The 18310-nt window shown below is 37.7% G+C and overlaps 2 protein-coding genes across 5 annotated transcripts in view; one reads left to right on the top strand and one right to left on the bottom strand.

Moving 5' to 3' along the window:
- Positions 1-2872: 2872 nt before the first annotated feature.
- Positions 2873-9985, bottom strand: LOC139962993 (dynein light chain Tctex-type 1). The gene is made up of 3 exons (XM_071963437.1): positions 9826-9985; positions 5303-5468; positions 2873-4677 (listed from the first exon to the last, which is right to left on the bottom strand). The coding sequence occupies exons 1-3, from the start codon at positions 9850-9852 to the stop codon at positions 4529-4531; spliced, it is 342 nt and encodes a 113-aa protein (XP_071819538.1). The 5' UTR covers positions 9853-9985; the 3' UTR covers positions 2873-4528.
- Positions 9986-15245: 5260 nt separating this feature from the next.
- LOC139962499 (synaptotagmin-like protein 5) overlaps positions 15246-18310 on the top strand; it is a 63996-nt gene continuing 60931 nt past the window's right edge. For 2 of the 4 annotated variants that reach the window (XM_071962521.1, XM_071962519.1), the window contains exon 1: positions 15247-15557. The gene's annotated coding sequence lies outside the window, so the exon portion shown is untranslated. Of the gene's footprint in view, positions 15558-16742; positions 16768-18310 lie in introns of those variants that run through there. The other 2 variants (XM_071962515.1, XM_071962518.1) reach the window with 2 other exon arrangements.

The following is an 18310-nucleotide window of genomic DNA, read 5'->3' on the forward strand; positions in this document are numbered from 1 at the left end:
ACAGTAACACTATTTGTAAAGTTATTTCCAAGATTCTCTTTAATTAAAGGCATTGAAGACTAGCCCCAAACCGCGTGCGACCATCTGAAAAATTTTACTTTCTGTTGCTTGCAAGTGACGTTTTGTTCGTGTCGCTACAAAATGCAGACAGTAATGAAACGTGATACCTTGTTATCTTTAGCTGGACCTGAGATGTCCATCGCTGTATCGTTTATACACTTTGCTGTGGGTATTGACCGAAACTGTATATGTACTGACTGTACACTAGTGTCTAATTACCGACGGTAGCAAGTTGTGTGTGTATTTTCTGGGACCGATGGAGGTGTCTAATACTTCTGGTACACCTCATTCGAAACTAGGTCAGATTACCGGCATTAGACGTTTCTTTTGCGCGAGTCTTCACACCCTTTAATATTCGTCTTTCTTTTAGATCAACTTTTATCTAAGGAACTCATCAAAAAATAATTTTTCTTTTGATTTATAAATGAGGTACGTAACCTCTGAGCACCCTTCATACGTTTTTTTTCTTGATACGTGATGACGGTTATGTTACATTACACATTGAAAAAGACAGTAGAACATATGACAACATGTAGAAGTAGTGTCAAAACATCTGGTCCAACAGGGAGTCATATGTTCCATAACAACTCCCTGGTCCAACCGAACATTATTTCAATCAATCAGCTCCAAACCCCACCATAAGCCATTGTCGATTGACCAGCTGGTTAATACTTGACCACCGAAAGATGATGGAGGTAGGGGCTCCATGACCCTGCCCTTGCACACGTCACTGCTTTTTCCCCTGTATACTTTTGAAGCAGAAACTAAACAGAGAGTTTACAGAAATTTGCCGCAGTAATCTTTATGTGGGTGCCCTCACTTTCCTCAATAAATGGGATGGCAGTCCTTGGAGCAGGCACTGGTGCAAAAATAACACCAAGAACTAGTCATTCACTGAATATTCATTGAGGGAGAAGGCTGGTATATACTAGTGTTCATCCCCAATTATCATGTGTTGACGTTTAAGATGAGCAACTGAAAGGCTCTCTAACCATTTGGATTCACAACACTATGACTAATCATGAATTTGTAAGATGTTGGCCTTGTTGGGCATATGTTTTGATTATGGGAATTCTGCTGGTGTTATTGTAGTATTTAGGGGGAGGGAGGAATGACATATCATGAATGACCTATAACCAGTGTTTAGTAAGTATTTTTTATCACAGTACTTGAGTACTCAGTACCAGATCACTGCTTTGTGGATCTGAGTGCTAGTGTCTAAGGACAGCAGTTTTTTTTTATCTGAGTAGGCCTACCTTGAGTACTTTTGATTTATTAATCAACCGGTGCTGTGGACGAGTGGGTGAAGGCACTGACTTTCAAGCAATGATGCTTAACAATCGTGAGGTTCTGGGTTCGATACCCGGCTGGGTCATAGTAAAGTGGGTTTTCATCCTTTGGTTTACCTACCTGAAATGACTTTCTAAATTTAAAAGATTCCAAATTTGAGTTAAAATGTTGAATTGGAAGCCACCCAACAAGAGTTTTAATCCATAAACCCTTGTGGGTTTCTCCCACAATTGTGATCGCTTAAGCGTCATAAAAATAACTGCTGATTAATAATATTAGTATACAAATTTTCGCTTATAACTGCTCCATGTTCTCATAAAAAAATTGAATGTGACAGCATTGCTCAAATTTTGTTGTTTGGCAATTCAGAATGTCTGATATTATCAGAAGTTTTCAGATGTTGGAATGACAAATTGGTAGTAGTAATCAAGTAGAGTATTGTTATAGAGTAGTACATTATAGAATGCCCAAAGGATAAAAAGAAATGTGTGGCTTCCTGTCATGTAGCCTGTATTACATAAATACTTTTTGTTACAATGATGAAAGCTCAGTAACTTTGCGATCGTGCTGGCCTGTATGACATGCCTAGCTTGTAAACACCATATCTCAACAAACACAAGTTGAAGCAACATCATTCTTGGTAGGTAGATGCCCCACGATGTGCCCTATTGTTTTTGGTTCCCATTTCATTCAGTGCTTAATGTCAATCTCCCTGTAACCATGTCAGATTTAGTTTATACTTGGTAGGGTGATGTAAGTACATAGTATGTTCTTTGCAACAACTTTATCTCATAAATATTCATGACTGGGTGGTGCTTACTGGGAATGGTCAAAATTAGCTTGTAAACACGATATATCAACAACCACAAGATGAAATGTCATACTTGGTAGGTAGATGAGGGCATGATGAGTACATTGCTTTTGGTTCCTATGCCATGTATATTAAGAAATGGTAATAATAACAGTATGTCTAATAAGCTTTACACATGTACTTGGATAAGTATATAGATACATACCTATGAGATCATAAAGTTTGACCTCATTAACATTTATCTGTTTTTACACTGTTGGGACAAAGTAAAAATAAGTACAATTTTTGTCGTATTTTGTATATATGTTTGGGCATCAGAACCACTAAACATGTTCTGGTTTAGTAAGTACTCGTCCTGACCATGTACCAAGAAGTTAAAATAGAGAACAAGTAAGAGTACTTCAGCATCTGAGTCAGAACAGGAATGATGAGTATGAGTACTTTAGCATTCAACTACTTTTCATGGAGACCGAGTACTTGCACAAAAGTACAGTACTTCAACATAATCAACACTAATAACCTGTCAGTAGTAAATGTGATTGTTGGATGGGAGGATTTTAGGATTGTGTGATTGTTGGATGGGAGGACAAGCACTGTTTTTAGTTAATGAAAAGAGACTTCCTTGAATTGAAATAACCTGTAAGTAACAAACTAATTCATATCACATCGGCCATATAAAGAATCAAACATTCAAAATAATTACAGCAATCCTTGTCTTCTTTTCTACACAGCTAAAAATATTTATTTACAATAGTAGCAACTTAGTAACAGAAACACCTTTTATAGTGTAAAGAAGATGTAATAAACATGTTTTTCTTTTCCACATTTTTTTTTGTGCCACAAATTTACGTCCCTCAACTTCACACTTAAGAAAGTTACTATAGCAATCATTGTACTTGGAAAGCAAATATCCGACACCATCAGTTATCAAATGTTGAAATCACTTTGGTCGTTGACAAAAGAGTTTCCAAGCGAACCGATTATAAAGAATGAGGACAACAAAGATCTGATGCAATTCACATTACAGGGGAGTCATCACTCAAGTATGTGAATTATTCAGTTACAATTTATTAAAAATTCAATAGTTACTATAACAACACCATTCCATGCCCTTTATAAATTCAATTAACAGCAAAACCAACTGTAGCCAGCCATAAAATGCATTTCACTACAAAACAACAATACCCACCACTACCAAGAACAAAAGAACTGTAACATTAATAAAGGTTTTAATTGGAATTATCTTAAGTATCTTCATTCAGGTAAACATTGAAGTCATAGGACAATAACTAATTCACATTGCAAGGAATTGAAGTTATGTTATTTTGGCTGTTGTTGTTCTAACTTACAGTATGTAAATATTACAACTTTGCAAAAGGATCAGCTTATGTGTTAAAGTTCAAACAGAAGCTCTAGCCATCAGGAATATGGAAATACAACAGTTGACTAGGGGAAACCACAACAGCCATATCCCATTGATGATTTGTGCATCAACAGCAGGCTGGTACATCAAAATCACCACCAGTGCATTACAAAAGACTGATACAATAAATTAATGTCAGGATATGAAACCATTGATATTTCATTATTATATCAACACTATACTGTAGCATCCAAATATACTAAAAGTAGCTCACTCACTCATTCAATCTTAGCAGACACTCTGGATTCTTCCTTCCTGTTAATCCTTTGAAGTTTCACAATATTTGGAAGCATATGCTACACCATCAGTATTTGTAACTGTTTTATTTTACTGCAGTTAATAGTTTTACACAAATTAATTAAGATGCAGGCATATTGAAAAGAAGAATTTTAACATCAGGCTAGACTCACACTATTTGCAAGATTCACAATATAGGCTCACAATATTTGGAAGCATTTGCTACGCCATCAGTATTTGTTTTATTTTACTGCAGTTAATAGTTTTACACAAATTAATGAAGATGCAGATGCAGGCATATTGGAAAAGAAGAATTTTAACATCAGGCTAGACTGATAAACTTACTAAGATAGATACATTAGCGGTATTGTTTGGAAAATGCCCAAGGCCCACAGTGAATACGAAACTACGCATTGAAATAGTTTGCAGGCACATTACTGCCCTGACAATATGCCTTCCATAAAGAGAGCATATATCCTAATGTTTCATTGTATTCACTATCTGCGTGTTATTTTAGATCAAGCAAACACCGCAATGCAGTAACCATTTATAACATTGAATGCATCTAAATAGCACTTACATTTGAAGTCTTTCAAAGCCAAAACAGAGTTGGCAGTCACAACCTTATTTCTAGCTAATGGAATGGTTCAGTTGATACTTTGTGTAAATAATTTAGCCCATCCCATTGCTATCAACATGTTAAGGAGCTATATGGCTAAGCCAAACACGCTAACGATACAATACATGGTTTTGTTCTCCCATCTCACTGTGCAGCTACCATCTGTTTGGTTGTCCCAGAAACAGGAACTTGCTGTGTGTAATCCAGCACCATTCTTTTGCATTATTACACAAGTAACTGTGAATGAAGAAAGTATCATAGATTTAATTATGTTCATCAAAATTACTGGCGTTTACAAATCACGACTGTGGTTATACTGTAGTGCCTGGGGCACATGTAACGAGCATTTTGTGAAATGATTTGATATAAGAATTTACAACAAACCACAATTCTCTGATTTACAGTGATTTTCATCATGGATTAACTGACATGTTTGCAAACAGAGTTGCTACATTGAGAGACTTTCCAAACTACACTGACTTGAACATGCATACATACATTATGACATCAGTAAACTGACAAATCAAATAATGCTTCACACTTCTTGTTTGATGACAATGGAATATACCATTGTTTGAAAGGTCTTCAAAGCCACTTCTTTGCTGGCTTTCAAACTAAATAAGGTGCTCTCATTATTTATGTAGAAGCCTCAATTTTTGAGCATACACTTGGAGACAAGCAATCAGTTTAAGTTAAATTATCATAAATTAAAGGTCAGGAATGATTTCTAAGAGTCAGTACAAAGTGAATGTGCTGTTTTCTGGTCATTCATATATATATATGACAAACAATAAGGCAATAACGGCTCTTCAAACGACAGGATACTGTTGCAAGGAAATAAGATCCATACATAAAAACTCACCGATATATTTAAAGGGTTTGCCTAATTTTGTAAGCTGGTTCAAGCACTGTTCAACTACATTTGAGGTCCATTGGTTAACTTTGTTCTGTTGGTAAGCACTTCCCCCTATCGTGCCTTCTACTGCTTCTTTAACGATGTTGCTCACCTCATCAACCACAAATGTAGTCTGAGAAAGGGAAAAAAATAACATATGGTAAAAATATCACATGGTACTAAAATGGCTCTGATGTTATGTGAAAAATACTTTTAGAATCACATCACCACAAAGAAATGTGCGTTCTCTTACTGTAAGGTACTGTAGGCATGTTGATACACTGATATGCATGGTTTATTTAATAAACATCATATTCTGGACATGTAGGGCATAGTATTACTACATCCCAATGTTAGGCCCGAGTTGGGTAGCAAAAAACGATAACTGGAACCCGTTTATTATTATCTGGTCGGGTAACAGGTAACTGAAACTAGGCTCACTTTTGATTTCAATTAATAGCTAGTGGTCAATATGCCGAACAACTGGTAAAAGAAAACAAAGATGCAAGTTCTGAAACATATTTATCGATAACAATCTTTGAACTGACCAGTCAGGTCATTTAACGTTATGTACATAGCAGTTTCCCCTGCCAACCTTTTTGTCACAAAAATCGGAAGATTAACACCTTTTATGCAAAACGTAAGAAGATTCAGGGAAAAGTAGGAAGTTAAGCATTTTGCATAAGAAATTTTATAGCGATGTATAAATTTTAAAACTGGAAGTTCAATTTTGTTGAGAAAAATACACAACTTTAACAATGGGAAACAATTATGTACACTGAACTGCGGTTACTGAGCTGTCGACAATGTATATACTGTAGTACATAGAGCTCACAACAAGTTACCAGTGGGTACTGTAATACTACACTGCATTGTTTCCACTTTCAAGGAGATTTCCCGAAAAACGGTAAAAATTGGGAAATCTGGACGATTCGGGGAAATCTTTCAGGAAATCAAAACATTTCAGGTAATTCCGTGTAAATTGAGCGCAAAAAACACTTTACACTTTTATGACAATCGTCACTGTCGCAATCTTCCATAATGCACATAATGCAGCCCAGTGTATTTAGCAGGGAGTTGAAATGGCACAACTCCCCGGTTAAACAGTCAGCTCCTGTGTGTTGTTCTAGTTTGTGCTGCGATTTGGATTATTTGTTTGCAAGTCTTCATATATAGTCAGTCCTGTCTTAAAAAGTTTAAGCACACATTTTTCATTCACAATGAGTGAAGAAAGAAGTAGGAAGAGTATGACGAATGAAGTAAAATTTAGTGATGTGTGGCTGTCAAACCCAAGTCTTTCCTGACGAAGAAAGTTGGCAAAAAGTTTGTACCGTACTGCAGCACATGTATGGTAGACAAAACATTGGGTAAACGTACCATTGTGAGACATAAAGGTCTACACTAGTCTAAATCACACCAGCATGCTACAAAATGATCTCAAGAAGTTGGTAGGTCTTTAAGAGTTCCAGGATTTCTTTAATCTAGATCATCATCAGATTCTCAGGGCTGGGCAAACCCGGTGGTTGTCTATCAAAATGTGTGTTGATAGATTACTGGAGCAATATGAAGCACTAAAACCCTACTTTTGTGGTGCTTCATTGGAGGATCCAACACCTACAAACGATGTGAGTTCGAAAAGTCTAAATAACTTGTTTACACAGCCCTATCTGGAATTTGTGTCGTACAACCTTGACAGACTTACATCCTTAAACAACCTTTTTCAAAGAGAAATGATGCAAAAAAGTTGCACAAATTGCAAAATGGCCTTTGCAGCAGATTTATGGAACTATCATATGTGAGACAGACCGTCCCTCTCAAAAAAGATATTAGCCTGGAAGAATACCATTTATCGCTCAACAAACTGTACACAGGATTTAAGACGATTCACACGATTCCAAATATTATTGATGACTTGGGAACTTATCACCCAGATGTCAAACTGTTTCAAACGCATTGCAAAGGGTATCTTGTGGAAGTTTCAAGCAGATATTGAGCAGATTCAAAAACCTTGAGGAACTGGACTTCCTGAAATGCTTAACACCAGCAGAAGTTCAAAATCTATCAATACCTTCTTTGGCACCACTGTTCAAACGGTTGCTGAATCTTAAGGAGGAAGCAGCAGCCCAAGATGCTGACACTGAATGAAGAGTGCAGGGTTGGCATTTTCCCAGGAAAAACCTGTTTTTCCCACTAAGCGGTAAAAACCAGGTAAAAACCGGGAAAAACTGGTAAATACCGGTAAAAACCGCCTCCGTCTCGAAAACTATTATTACTTGTCTGTAATATGCAGGGTCATCAGTAGGCACGATATTGTTTCATGACAGGCATATGTTATTGAATATGGGAGTTTCTTAGCTTCATTTTGAGCTATTTTATCACCACCTAATTCTACTTTTTGTGGAAAAAAGAGTATTTTTCATATTGCACATGTTATTCTTTCATGATCTCTTTAGCAGTATGCATTGCCTATTGCCCAAACCATTATAGGTCTACACTGGGACACTCACCCCTCCTAAATTCTTTAGGCCTATTATGTGCTCAGACAGTTCATTCAATTAATACAGTAGGCAACAGTCTATTGAGGTGAACTTCAATCCTGGGGGCTCAATAGAAACTGCTTTGAAACTATGTAAAGCACATGTTCTGAGAATTATGTGTTTAAACGTCAGTTATTTACTCTGGAAGTCCAGCTAATATTCACTTTGCAAAATTGTTATTCCGAGCTTGATAGGTTGAACACTATACAGGTATATTTTAGTTTCATGTAACTTATATTTTAAGACACAAAAACATGTTCATAGTTCATACTGTAGTTTGCAAGAATTTAACATGTACACTCTATGTAGTTTTCATTGTTACTTGAGAGATCTACTTGGCGAGCGAGTTGTAAAAGTTACACTGTGAATATGTTTGCTCACTTTCCATGTTTTTGTGATGGTGTTGCATTATATATGTAACAAGACAATGTGACATGTATAATATGACGAACCATAACCCTAGGAGGCACCAACAGTTTGATACTTGTCCATTCTCTAGATTATGTAATTATGCATCTCGAGAGGAAAATAAAGTTTGTTGATTTGAGCATCCAATATATAATTTATTTGAATTATTCATAATAGTCTAATCGGTAAAACTTACAAAGTTATAGATCATGGCTGTTCTTTGGATGTTACCCAACCCCCTACCATAAGATGCCATTTTCTTGTAGTCTCCATGCTCCTCCACAAGTTCCACATGAATTTTAAGGAATTCTATATAATTTGAGGTTTTTTCCAGTTTTTCCCACTTATAGGTGGGAAAAACCTCCTGGTAAAAACCTGGTTTTTACCCGGCGGTAAAAACCGCCCGGTAAAAACCGGCCAACCCTGGAAGAGTGCAAGCGATTCACCCGGCGCTGGATGGAAAATTGTCACCAAAAGACTACTGGAAGACTGAGCTCAAAGATGAACGAAGAGAATTTGTCTTTTCAAATCTCACAAAAATTGTGGTTGTGTGTTTTTCTTTCCCATTCTCTAATGCAGCCATCGATAGAGTATTTAGTCAGCTGAAGCTAATAAAGAATGACCACAGGTCTTGCCTTAAACAGGAAAGTTTGCTAGGACTACTTATAACAAAGTTAAATTTCTAACAGCTTTAACCAATGGAGGCAGCAAAACTGGGCCCCAGTAAAAGAATCTTACGTTTTCACGCTAGAATGAGGTCAAACACAAATAATGAGGAGGTAGCTGTGATGCACCGAGACTTGTTGGCAGAGTAAGACTGTCAGTAAGCGAAAGGTAACGATTTGTTGTTGAAATTAGCCTTTGCCGTTCCAATACAGTTAACTTGCAATTAATCGTTTTGAATACCTGACATTTTTCATGGTTGCACTTTACCTGAAACCTTGTTAAACATGTCTTTTCACGCTGTTGTATAGAAAGTTTATGGGGACAGTGGTTGCGTGAGTCTATCTCCAAGACGCTTTGATAACTGGATGGCTATCATAGGCATGCACAAAGTCAATTTCAGGAAATGATAGCTGCATTTAAGGATATTTGGGGGCGCCTTTCGGGAAGTGCAATTTTGAAATGTAGAAACACTGCTACACTGTCACGCTTACACTACAGTGGCATTGATATTGTAGTAGGCTAGGCTCATTTAATCTACTTCAATTCACCAAACTATGCACAATTTTATAACTATTTTTGGAGTGCATTCTAAGGGTACCAGAGAATGACGCATGTGAGAAAACCTTGAGATTTGACCATGAAAGCGAGAGAAACAGCATGTCTGCAAGCCCTTCCTTATTCTGTTGTTAGGCCTAATGTTACTTGGTAGCCTAAGTCAGTATGTGTGTTACAATACAAGGCTTTACGTAGGCTTATTGCCTAACGTGTACGTTTCCATGAAGGGCTGTGTTGCAACGGAAATGGTAAATACAATGTATTCCCGCAAGCTGGAAAACACAAATTATTGTCACTTATAATAATAATAATATATCTTATCACCTCTTCAGCTGACTGTAGTTCATCCATTTGATATCACTATCGTTCGGTCCAGTTCCTTCTTTCTTTCTGAAGACACTCGGACTTCGATGAGAGTTGGTTGCAGTAACTTCGTGAACTGTATAGGCTCATTCACTTCACAATTTGTTGTCAAGAAGAGATAGGTCTGTTGACCTTTGGTTGGTAGGTTGCTTTAAATAGTTTTGAACGAAGACTTCTTAAATACTCGTTAAATTATCGTAAAATATGTTTAGCATAATAATAATTAAGATTAATATTTAATTTTTGTTGATTTTTACTGTTAAAATAGAAGTTTTTTGTACTTAACAACCACATCATATACGAAATGTTAACCCAACAATAATGGAACGATCTAAAATCTTAAACTCTCTCTCAATGCAATCGAATCGATTCAACGACACTGGAATTGACTTCAAAATTCATGTACCAAAGGTAACTGAAGGCAGATAATTGATATCGGGATTGGAATAGGTAGAATCATTGCTGTAAGTTACATGGAAACTTGCCAACGTTAGCAACTTTAATCGCATCGGTGATCATCGTTAATGGTGATTCACCAACCCCCGCCCCCACCCACTTCCGTTCCCCACACCCACCGACGCAAGGCGGCCATAATTGTCACCAGGCCTGGCCCGTGCTGAATGTGCAGATCGCAAACTGTAACCTACCCAGGTTTGTACCATCACACATGTGTACAAAAACTTCATAGGACTGGCAAAGTTACGGGACACATTATATTGTACATCTCCTTAACATATTGGTAGCACTCCTTAAATTATGGATGCCCTAGAATTAAATACGGACCAGCGCCAAGCCTGACGAAATATAGGAGGGATCAATGAATGGGGTGGGGGGGGGGGTTACATTCCCGGGACGCTGCGTCAATTATATATATAGGGGACAACAGGGAAACATATAGGGGTAGGAATCTTCTCAAACCTTGGGAGGGGGGGGTGGATTTTTTTTCAGAGGTGATGAAATAAGTAAAGGACATTTACCAACCTAAGCATCGACGGCGTAAATTTCCAGTGTTGGGATGGGGATCTCGGAGAATTATTTCAAATGATATGCCATTAGATACAATTTCCAGGCACCTGACAGCACAAAATACTATTTCCCAGCCGGGTGTTGTTTCTATGGGTGGGTGGGTGGGTGGGGGGGGGGTATCTCTCCGAGAAAGTTTTAAAATTCAATACCTTTAGATGCAATTTCCAGAACCAGGCTGACAGCCAAAAATAATGCATGTATAAACCTGTTCCTTGCATTTTGGGGCGGGGACGGGGATCGGAGGCTTCCCAATGTTTTAAGTTGTATACCTTTATATGTGATTTCCTGGTACCTGACAGGCTGACACCCAACATTACTGAACCAATGCCCATATGTCCCCGTTAGCCCTGCACTGCACATAACTACAACAACCTTTTGCGCATAGACCCCATTACATTAAAGCACTAAGGGGTGGAGGGTAATATTTGGAAGTGCAGACGCACACCTGTTTAATTAATCTGGGAGCACCTTTCCCCTCCTCAATTCTAAATCCCGGACTTATTTCGAAATGGAAACAACGTCACCAAAGGAAGGTGGAGGGCAGGGGATAGGAAGCTTCCAAAAAGTGGGGGGGGGCACAACATCAGAGGAGCACTTTCTCATTCCACAACCACCAATCGTTATGCTATAAGCCGATACACACCGGCCAAATCACTTAAATATATATGATGTGTTAGTATGCTATCAATACTATATATTGAGATTGTTTGTTGTTAACCGTGCTACAAAAAGATATGAGATGCCATTTTAAAAGTAGCATGTACAGACTAAAAATAAATAATTAAACTAATAATTAAACTAATATTAAAATTAACAAAGGCTTAAGCTATCCAAAAGACAGTTCTTCATCAAAGGGGCACCGGGCACATTTTATTTGCCAGGAAGGCACATTTGCTGTTTTGGAACAGAGTAAAGGAGGGGGGCACACTTACGCGTGCTCCCAATGGTCCCCGGCTCCTATCCCCCTGGTCGAGGGTATGTAGTAATGTTCGATTTGACGTAATTTACTTATCGAATCATTTCGAGGTCGATACTTTACTACAGATCGCTCTAAATAAAAGTGTATCAGAAACAAAATTGGAGCAAACACTGCAGGAAATAGGGGAAACTGCTTTTGAGCAAGTTATAGATAGCTATGACCACGGCGGTGGTGAAACTCCAGGGAAGTGACGGGTCCGGGGAAGGAGTGAGGTCATGTGAATAGTTATATGAAGTTATTATTTCTCCAATCAAAGATGATCATTTGCACCGGCCGGTTTTATCATCATTTTCATAGATTTGTTTATCTTTGCTTGAGTTCTGTTAATTTTTTTTATGATTTAACGAATTCAATGTCCAAAACTTTTAAGTTACTCAAAGTTACTATTCCGCCATCATGCTGCCTGTAATTCATTACAAAATAGTAGAACCGAAGGCACATTGCGATAAAGGTAAAACACCGTTCCGATAAACTTTTACAAAGTTGTCCTCTTTTTCTCTGCTGGTTTGATACCGTACTTTTTAAGAAAAGTCACCCAGAAAAGGACCTGGGCACAAAAAAACCAAACGACTGATCCGCTCTCATCCCAGTCCCCTTGCATCGGGACTGTGACTGTGTGATTCATCAGGTGTGTATCATGATTCCCCACGAAAGGGAATGCATGTAGATACAACACATGATCTGGTTTGATTGGCTTATAACTATATGATGATATAGTGCCAATCATTTTCAAGGAGCCTGAGTAATACTTCAAACATTCCCGAAGCTCCGCCTTCTTTCTCAAGTACGGATGCTAGTAAACAACATATGTTTGTTTCTACTCTAACATATGTTCTTACGTAGTACTTTTAATTATGTTAACTTTTCGATACTAAAATCCATCCGCATGGGATTGAACTATCGAAAATATTGAATTATTAATTTCAAATTTGGTCAAATTTTGTGAACTTCATGCCATATGTAAGGATTTTTTTTATTATGCAAGGTTCCATCCATCTGTGCATACTGTTATCCCATTTGGCTGCTATGCGGTGGATAACACTTACATCATGTGAACCGTCAGGCAAAAGTGCATGGCCAACCCACACCTCAAGGAAGAACTATAGGGTGCTTGTGATATCCCGTACGGTTAGCAATTGATGCTCAACAAACGTAATGTTAATTGTAACACTGATGCAAAAACAGCAGCATAGTAGCCGGTTGGGAGTCTGAGAGAGGTGGGTATGTAAATGAAATAAGCTTGCTGCAATGAAAAAAAAAAAACGGAATTGTTTAGCCTGCCACATGAAACAAACTACGGGAGAACACGAAATTAGCCTAACATGCAGGTCAGGGAAGGCTGCAGTGGATCATCAACCAAATTTCTTTGTAGCACCATTTCCCCATGATGCAAGTCATCTATGATGTCCTTCTAAGCCCCTGCATCAGGGATATTTGCAGTATCATTGTACAATCGGAGAAACTGTCGGAATTGTGTCGACTCTGTTCCAGCAAGTCCAATCGTTGGATCACTCAGATGCGGCCCGATGATTTTATATACCGGAACAATTTAACCCCGTACTTTGTGTTCAAATATAAAAGGACTTAGTTTGGCTACTTACAAAAATAATTTTAAGTCTACTAGTAAGTGGGCCCCAGCTGTAATTATACCGCCTACGTCATTAGAGACATGATGATATGATAAATACTGGCTCCAGCAAAATTATTGTCGATTCAACTCACTAAGCGTTTATTAGTATCCAGGGGTATTTATTGGTTCGTTAACAGGAACATATGCTCAACGGTGTACAGTATACAGTGACTAACATATCTATGCTATGTTTATTAGGAAACAGTATGGTTTGTTACAGTGAACAGCTTGATGGGGAACGGTGAATTGGGACACCGCAAAAAGGGTTGGGTATGCTAAAATGGGAACAGAAGTTAGAGAACAATACAAAGTTAAGCTCGCTTTGTGACAATATTTGCGTCCACATTTAAGTTTTCTTCTATATGATTGGACGAAGCTGCATGGGCGTGACGGGGATGAGGGAGGGGGAGGGGGGGGGGTGGCAGAGGTTGTGCCAAACGGCTGTTGTGGATGATTATATGTTGTTGAAAGTTCTAGGCCTATTACTCCACAGCACCACAGCAACGTGAACAGTTTATTTATTTCAATTGACGTTATGATCTGATTGCATCCGCATCCGTGTGAATGATCTGCTTAAACGAAATATTTCAGATTTTTTTTTTGTGAAACCATTATCGCATTGGACTTAAAATGAAGTTAGAACTATTTAAAATTTATATAACAATTACTAAAATCCTCAGCGGCCGGCCTAGCTGCCGTCGAGCTTCAAAGAAAAATCTTCAAACAATGTCGAGTTAGCTATTTACTGATTGCAGTCTTGTGTGTCAGAAATTGATCCCTAATACAGGGCCGTCTTAACGCATGGGCCCACTGGGCCCTGGCCCAGGGCCCCGCGATGTCAGGGGCCCCCAATCGTAGTAACCCCATGTCTTAATCTGGGAGGAAAACTTATTGAATAGGCCATTATGCCTGATTGAATTCGATACGTGACAACTTGTGACGAGAGTTGGTGAAACACTTGAGAGTTTGACACTCGAATCTAAGTTGGCAACCCTGGAATATTGTTAGGCAAGGGATGGAGGGCAACTGGAAGATTACTCTTCTATAATGTATTTCAGCTTTTAGATATATCACGTATGTTGTTCAGCTAAATTAGTTTTATGCTTTATGCGCGACATAGGGAGGGGTGGTAAATGCAGGCATGTCTATGCTTGAGCGATTGTCAAGGATGTCAATTTTTCACGCAACTTTTTTCGAACTCACTTGATTGAGGGGCCCCGCTCCATTGCCGGGCCCAGGGCCCGGTGATCTCTTAAGACGGCCCTGCCCTAATACGATTGTCAATGACAAGGATCTGTGAAGCTTTTCCTTCCTAGCAACAGTCAACATTCTTTATAAAGTTAACGATCATCGTAATACACCATATTCTAAACATATGAATTAATATCGCAGACTTAGGCTGATAACCCTAGACTTGTCGATCCCTGTACGACAGGATTTCCAGATCTTCAATAGATTATGGGCACTTAACTGGGCAGTTAATAGATTTTTAATCGGAAGGTCGTCTACTGATAAGGTAGGCTACATAGATGAAACATAAGTGACCACTAATTTTCGGGCACTACTAAAGGACCATTAAACTGAGAACAGGTACAAGAACAACTGTGAACCAACAAAGAACGATGTCAACTTTTCTACTCAACTATTGCATTACTAAAACACAATGTTTTATTCCCATGGCGCTGTCAAGCTTCCGTATATGACTTTTCTGCTGGTTGACTTTTTTGTTGTTGTATTTTTTATTACAACCGCCTTCATACAGTAGACAGTAACAAGTAACAAGTCAAATAGGCTATCCATATTAAGTGTGAGACAGCGCGTGCAGGGCATCTCGCCATTCCAGGTTAACAACACCAACTCTGATGAAATACCGTATGTGGAATAACTTCACAGAAGAAACATAAAGTGTTTATATTAGTAGTCACATTGTCTGATCTGGCAAGTCAGTCCAATGAGACAGTGTAACCAATGATTATTTGGTGTGTTGACGGCAGAAATCGATTACACTAGCTTAAAACCACACAACCACTGGCAGGGGTTGACACCTGTGTTCACGAGGTAAGATTTAAGAAACAGTAAATTTGGCGATTTAGTGGCCGATGGCATGTGATGTCTTCTTATTGAAAAGCTTCCGCGAAGAAAATAACCAACTGCTGAGGCTTTAATGAAATAATTAAAAACATGTATGATCGTTGGGTCAATAAGTTAGAGAAAGCAACTGTTACCATAGTTCAGTACAGGTCTAGGCTACATTAGCCTACAGTATACAACATCATCTGTGGGTCCTCATGGTCACGAGCCCATCTCAATAGTTTATTATTATGTCGGGTGTAGTGGAACTCGTTGAGCACGGACGATTTGGTTAGTAACGGTAGAATGAGAACCACGTCGAAAGTTGAGGAAGTTAAAGCTGTTGATTCTGTTCACACAGGTTCAAGTACTTAGATCAACTTAGATTATGTTACACTAATATTGATAATTGATGTAGCTAGTCCCCTAGGCCTAACTTCTAGGTCTACTGTAGGTATAGTTACAAGTATCCCTACTGTAGGACCAAATATGTTATTAGAATAAGACACTTCTTCATAGGAGATGGTTTAAGCTACAACTACAGTTTAGTACTAGTTAGACTGAAACAGTTACACACAACTTGAATTTAAAGCAAATGCACAAGCTTTACATTTTGTGGACAAGAGGAAACTTGTCATTTTGTGACATATGGTAAGCATCGGCCGATGTTTAATAGGTTGGCTTATGTTGTGTATTACTTTTCAAATTAATGGGAAAGGGGTGTAGGTTTCATTGATGTCCTTACAAATTTCTGCTAGCGTCTTGTTGCATTACTTACTTGAAGCTGCGATTAAGCAGAATAGCCAAACATTTTCCCAAAAGTAAATCAGGCCAATACTCAGTGTTACTCAGATAAGTTTGCAATTGAGTTAGATAAATTTGCCATCTAGATTATTTTTCACCAAGTAGCCTTAATGTGATTGATAGAGCAAATTTAAGGTCATCAGTATTTTAAACAGTTTTTCGCATGCTAACAAATGCTAAAAGTTATAAAAAGTACTTGCCTGGAAGTTCAGACTCTCCAAAAATTGGAGCATGACTGACCATTAATTTAGAGCTATACAAAATTGGGGTCAATATGATATTTAAAATCAATTCTCAATACTTTCCACACCCAGACATTTTTCTGTTACATTGTGAACAACATGCAAAAAGAAAACTGGAAAACTTGAACATGGTTTTCAACTTGTCTAGTCAGGTAAATAAACTACCTTGTTTAATACTGGATCATTTTATACCGAGAATACTATCAAGAAATTGATAAAAAATTTAATCAAATAGTTGCCTTCTTATTTGAAAAGTGTTTCTGTGAGCTTCATTTGCACTTGAAGTAGATCATTGGAGGGGAGAGCTCTGTAAAATATTTATAGCAAGTTAAAATCTTGATCAGGTCAAGTAGCAAATTCCCCTTGACATAAAACCTAAGCATGAATTGTGCATCAGCATAATCCTAGCACGCTCCTTGAAATCCAAAATGGAAGACTTGACTCTCTCTCATCATAATGCATTATTTGTACTGTCAGGATTATTGCAATAACTCTATCAATATAAAATCAGTTCTATTAAATGTTCTATTATGAATATCAATTACCATACTGTCTAAAACAGTAATAATTAAACATGGACTAACATGACTAACACACTAGAATATTCTTCAAGAGTACTACAGGCGTTCACAATCGACATAATACTGTAATTTTATTAATAATACATAAAGTTTTACACCCATTAATTGGGAGAAAAAGTAGTTTGAAAAAAAAAGAAAAAAAAAAGGTTTTCTGAAAGATATTTTAAAATGCAGCTGGTACAGACTGCAGGATTTTGGTGACTGTGTTATATTTTATTGTACAGACATACAGTGTATATTATGCATCTAGTCAAGTTCTCTATCACCGAACTCGACTCAAGTGGACACAGGAATGAAGTGCTTGGATCTTTTGCCGTACAATTCTTTATCAGTATTGAAATAGTTCCAAGTGTTGCTGTTTTATGTAAATATTAGTATATGATAAGATATTCCGAAACAAGACAGGTGTATCATGAAATTGTGTACTTAAATGATCAAAAATGCACAGTGCAGAGGTACTGTATGTACAGTACTGAGTTACAGCACAGTTAACTGGCAATGTACATATACAGTAGTATGTATCAGTAGGTGAATTGTATGTGTGCAATCAACTTGTTTTTCCCCTGAGATGATAATTATTCATGACATTTGCAAATGTATCTTCTCACTAATTTAAGACAATTAAGACTTAATTTATATCAGTCGTTATTGTATTTCTGTACTACATTTAAGTTCTGACAAATGACAAATTGAATTTTTGAATTCCTATTAATCACTTTAATCTGTCACTTTCTTCCTAAAAAGTAGCAACACTTCATGCTTAGTCTCAATTTGCTGTGGCCTGCTGTATTACAGAGACAACGAAAGTTAACGATGGAATATTGCAAGTTATTGTGCTATTGTGCAAGTTACAATTTAAGTTGTTAATTCACTAAGCCCAAATCAGTGTATATATATCCCTGAACACTTTGCCAGTCTGCAGTTTTAGTGAATTTCATTGGATGTGTGTAAATAAAGGTGAAATGCCACACAAGGAACTGTTATAACTTTATAAATTAAGTGCTAACTGCACTGATATGGAACCAATAAAGGGAAGTCATCACATTAGAATCAAAATTGGGATGGATGAAAAAGGCAAAACAGCTCAGAATTAACTGTTGTATGGAGGACATTT

The sequence above is a fragment of the Apostichopus japonicus genome, chromosome 21 (genome assembly GCF_037975245.1).
Source record: "Apostichopus japonicus isolate 1M-3 chromosome 21, ASM3797524v1, whole genome shotgun sequence".
Lineage (NCBI taxonomy): Eukaryota > Metazoa > Echinodermata > Holothuroidea > Aspidochirotida > Stichopodidae > Apostichopus > Apostichopus japonicus.

Coding starts and splice junctions, on each gene's coding strand:
- LOC139962993 (XM_071963437.1), bottom strand. CDS start 9,852: ATGGATGAACTACAGTCAGCTGAAGAG. Junction 5,469..9,825: donor AACTACAGTCAGCTGAAGAG/GTGATAAGATAT, acceptor TCCCTTTCTCAG/ACTACATTTGTGGTTGATGA. Junction 4,678..5,302: donor CAAACCCTTTAAATATATCG/GTGAGTTTTTAT, acceptor CTTCATTCACAG/TTACTTGTGTAATAATGCAA.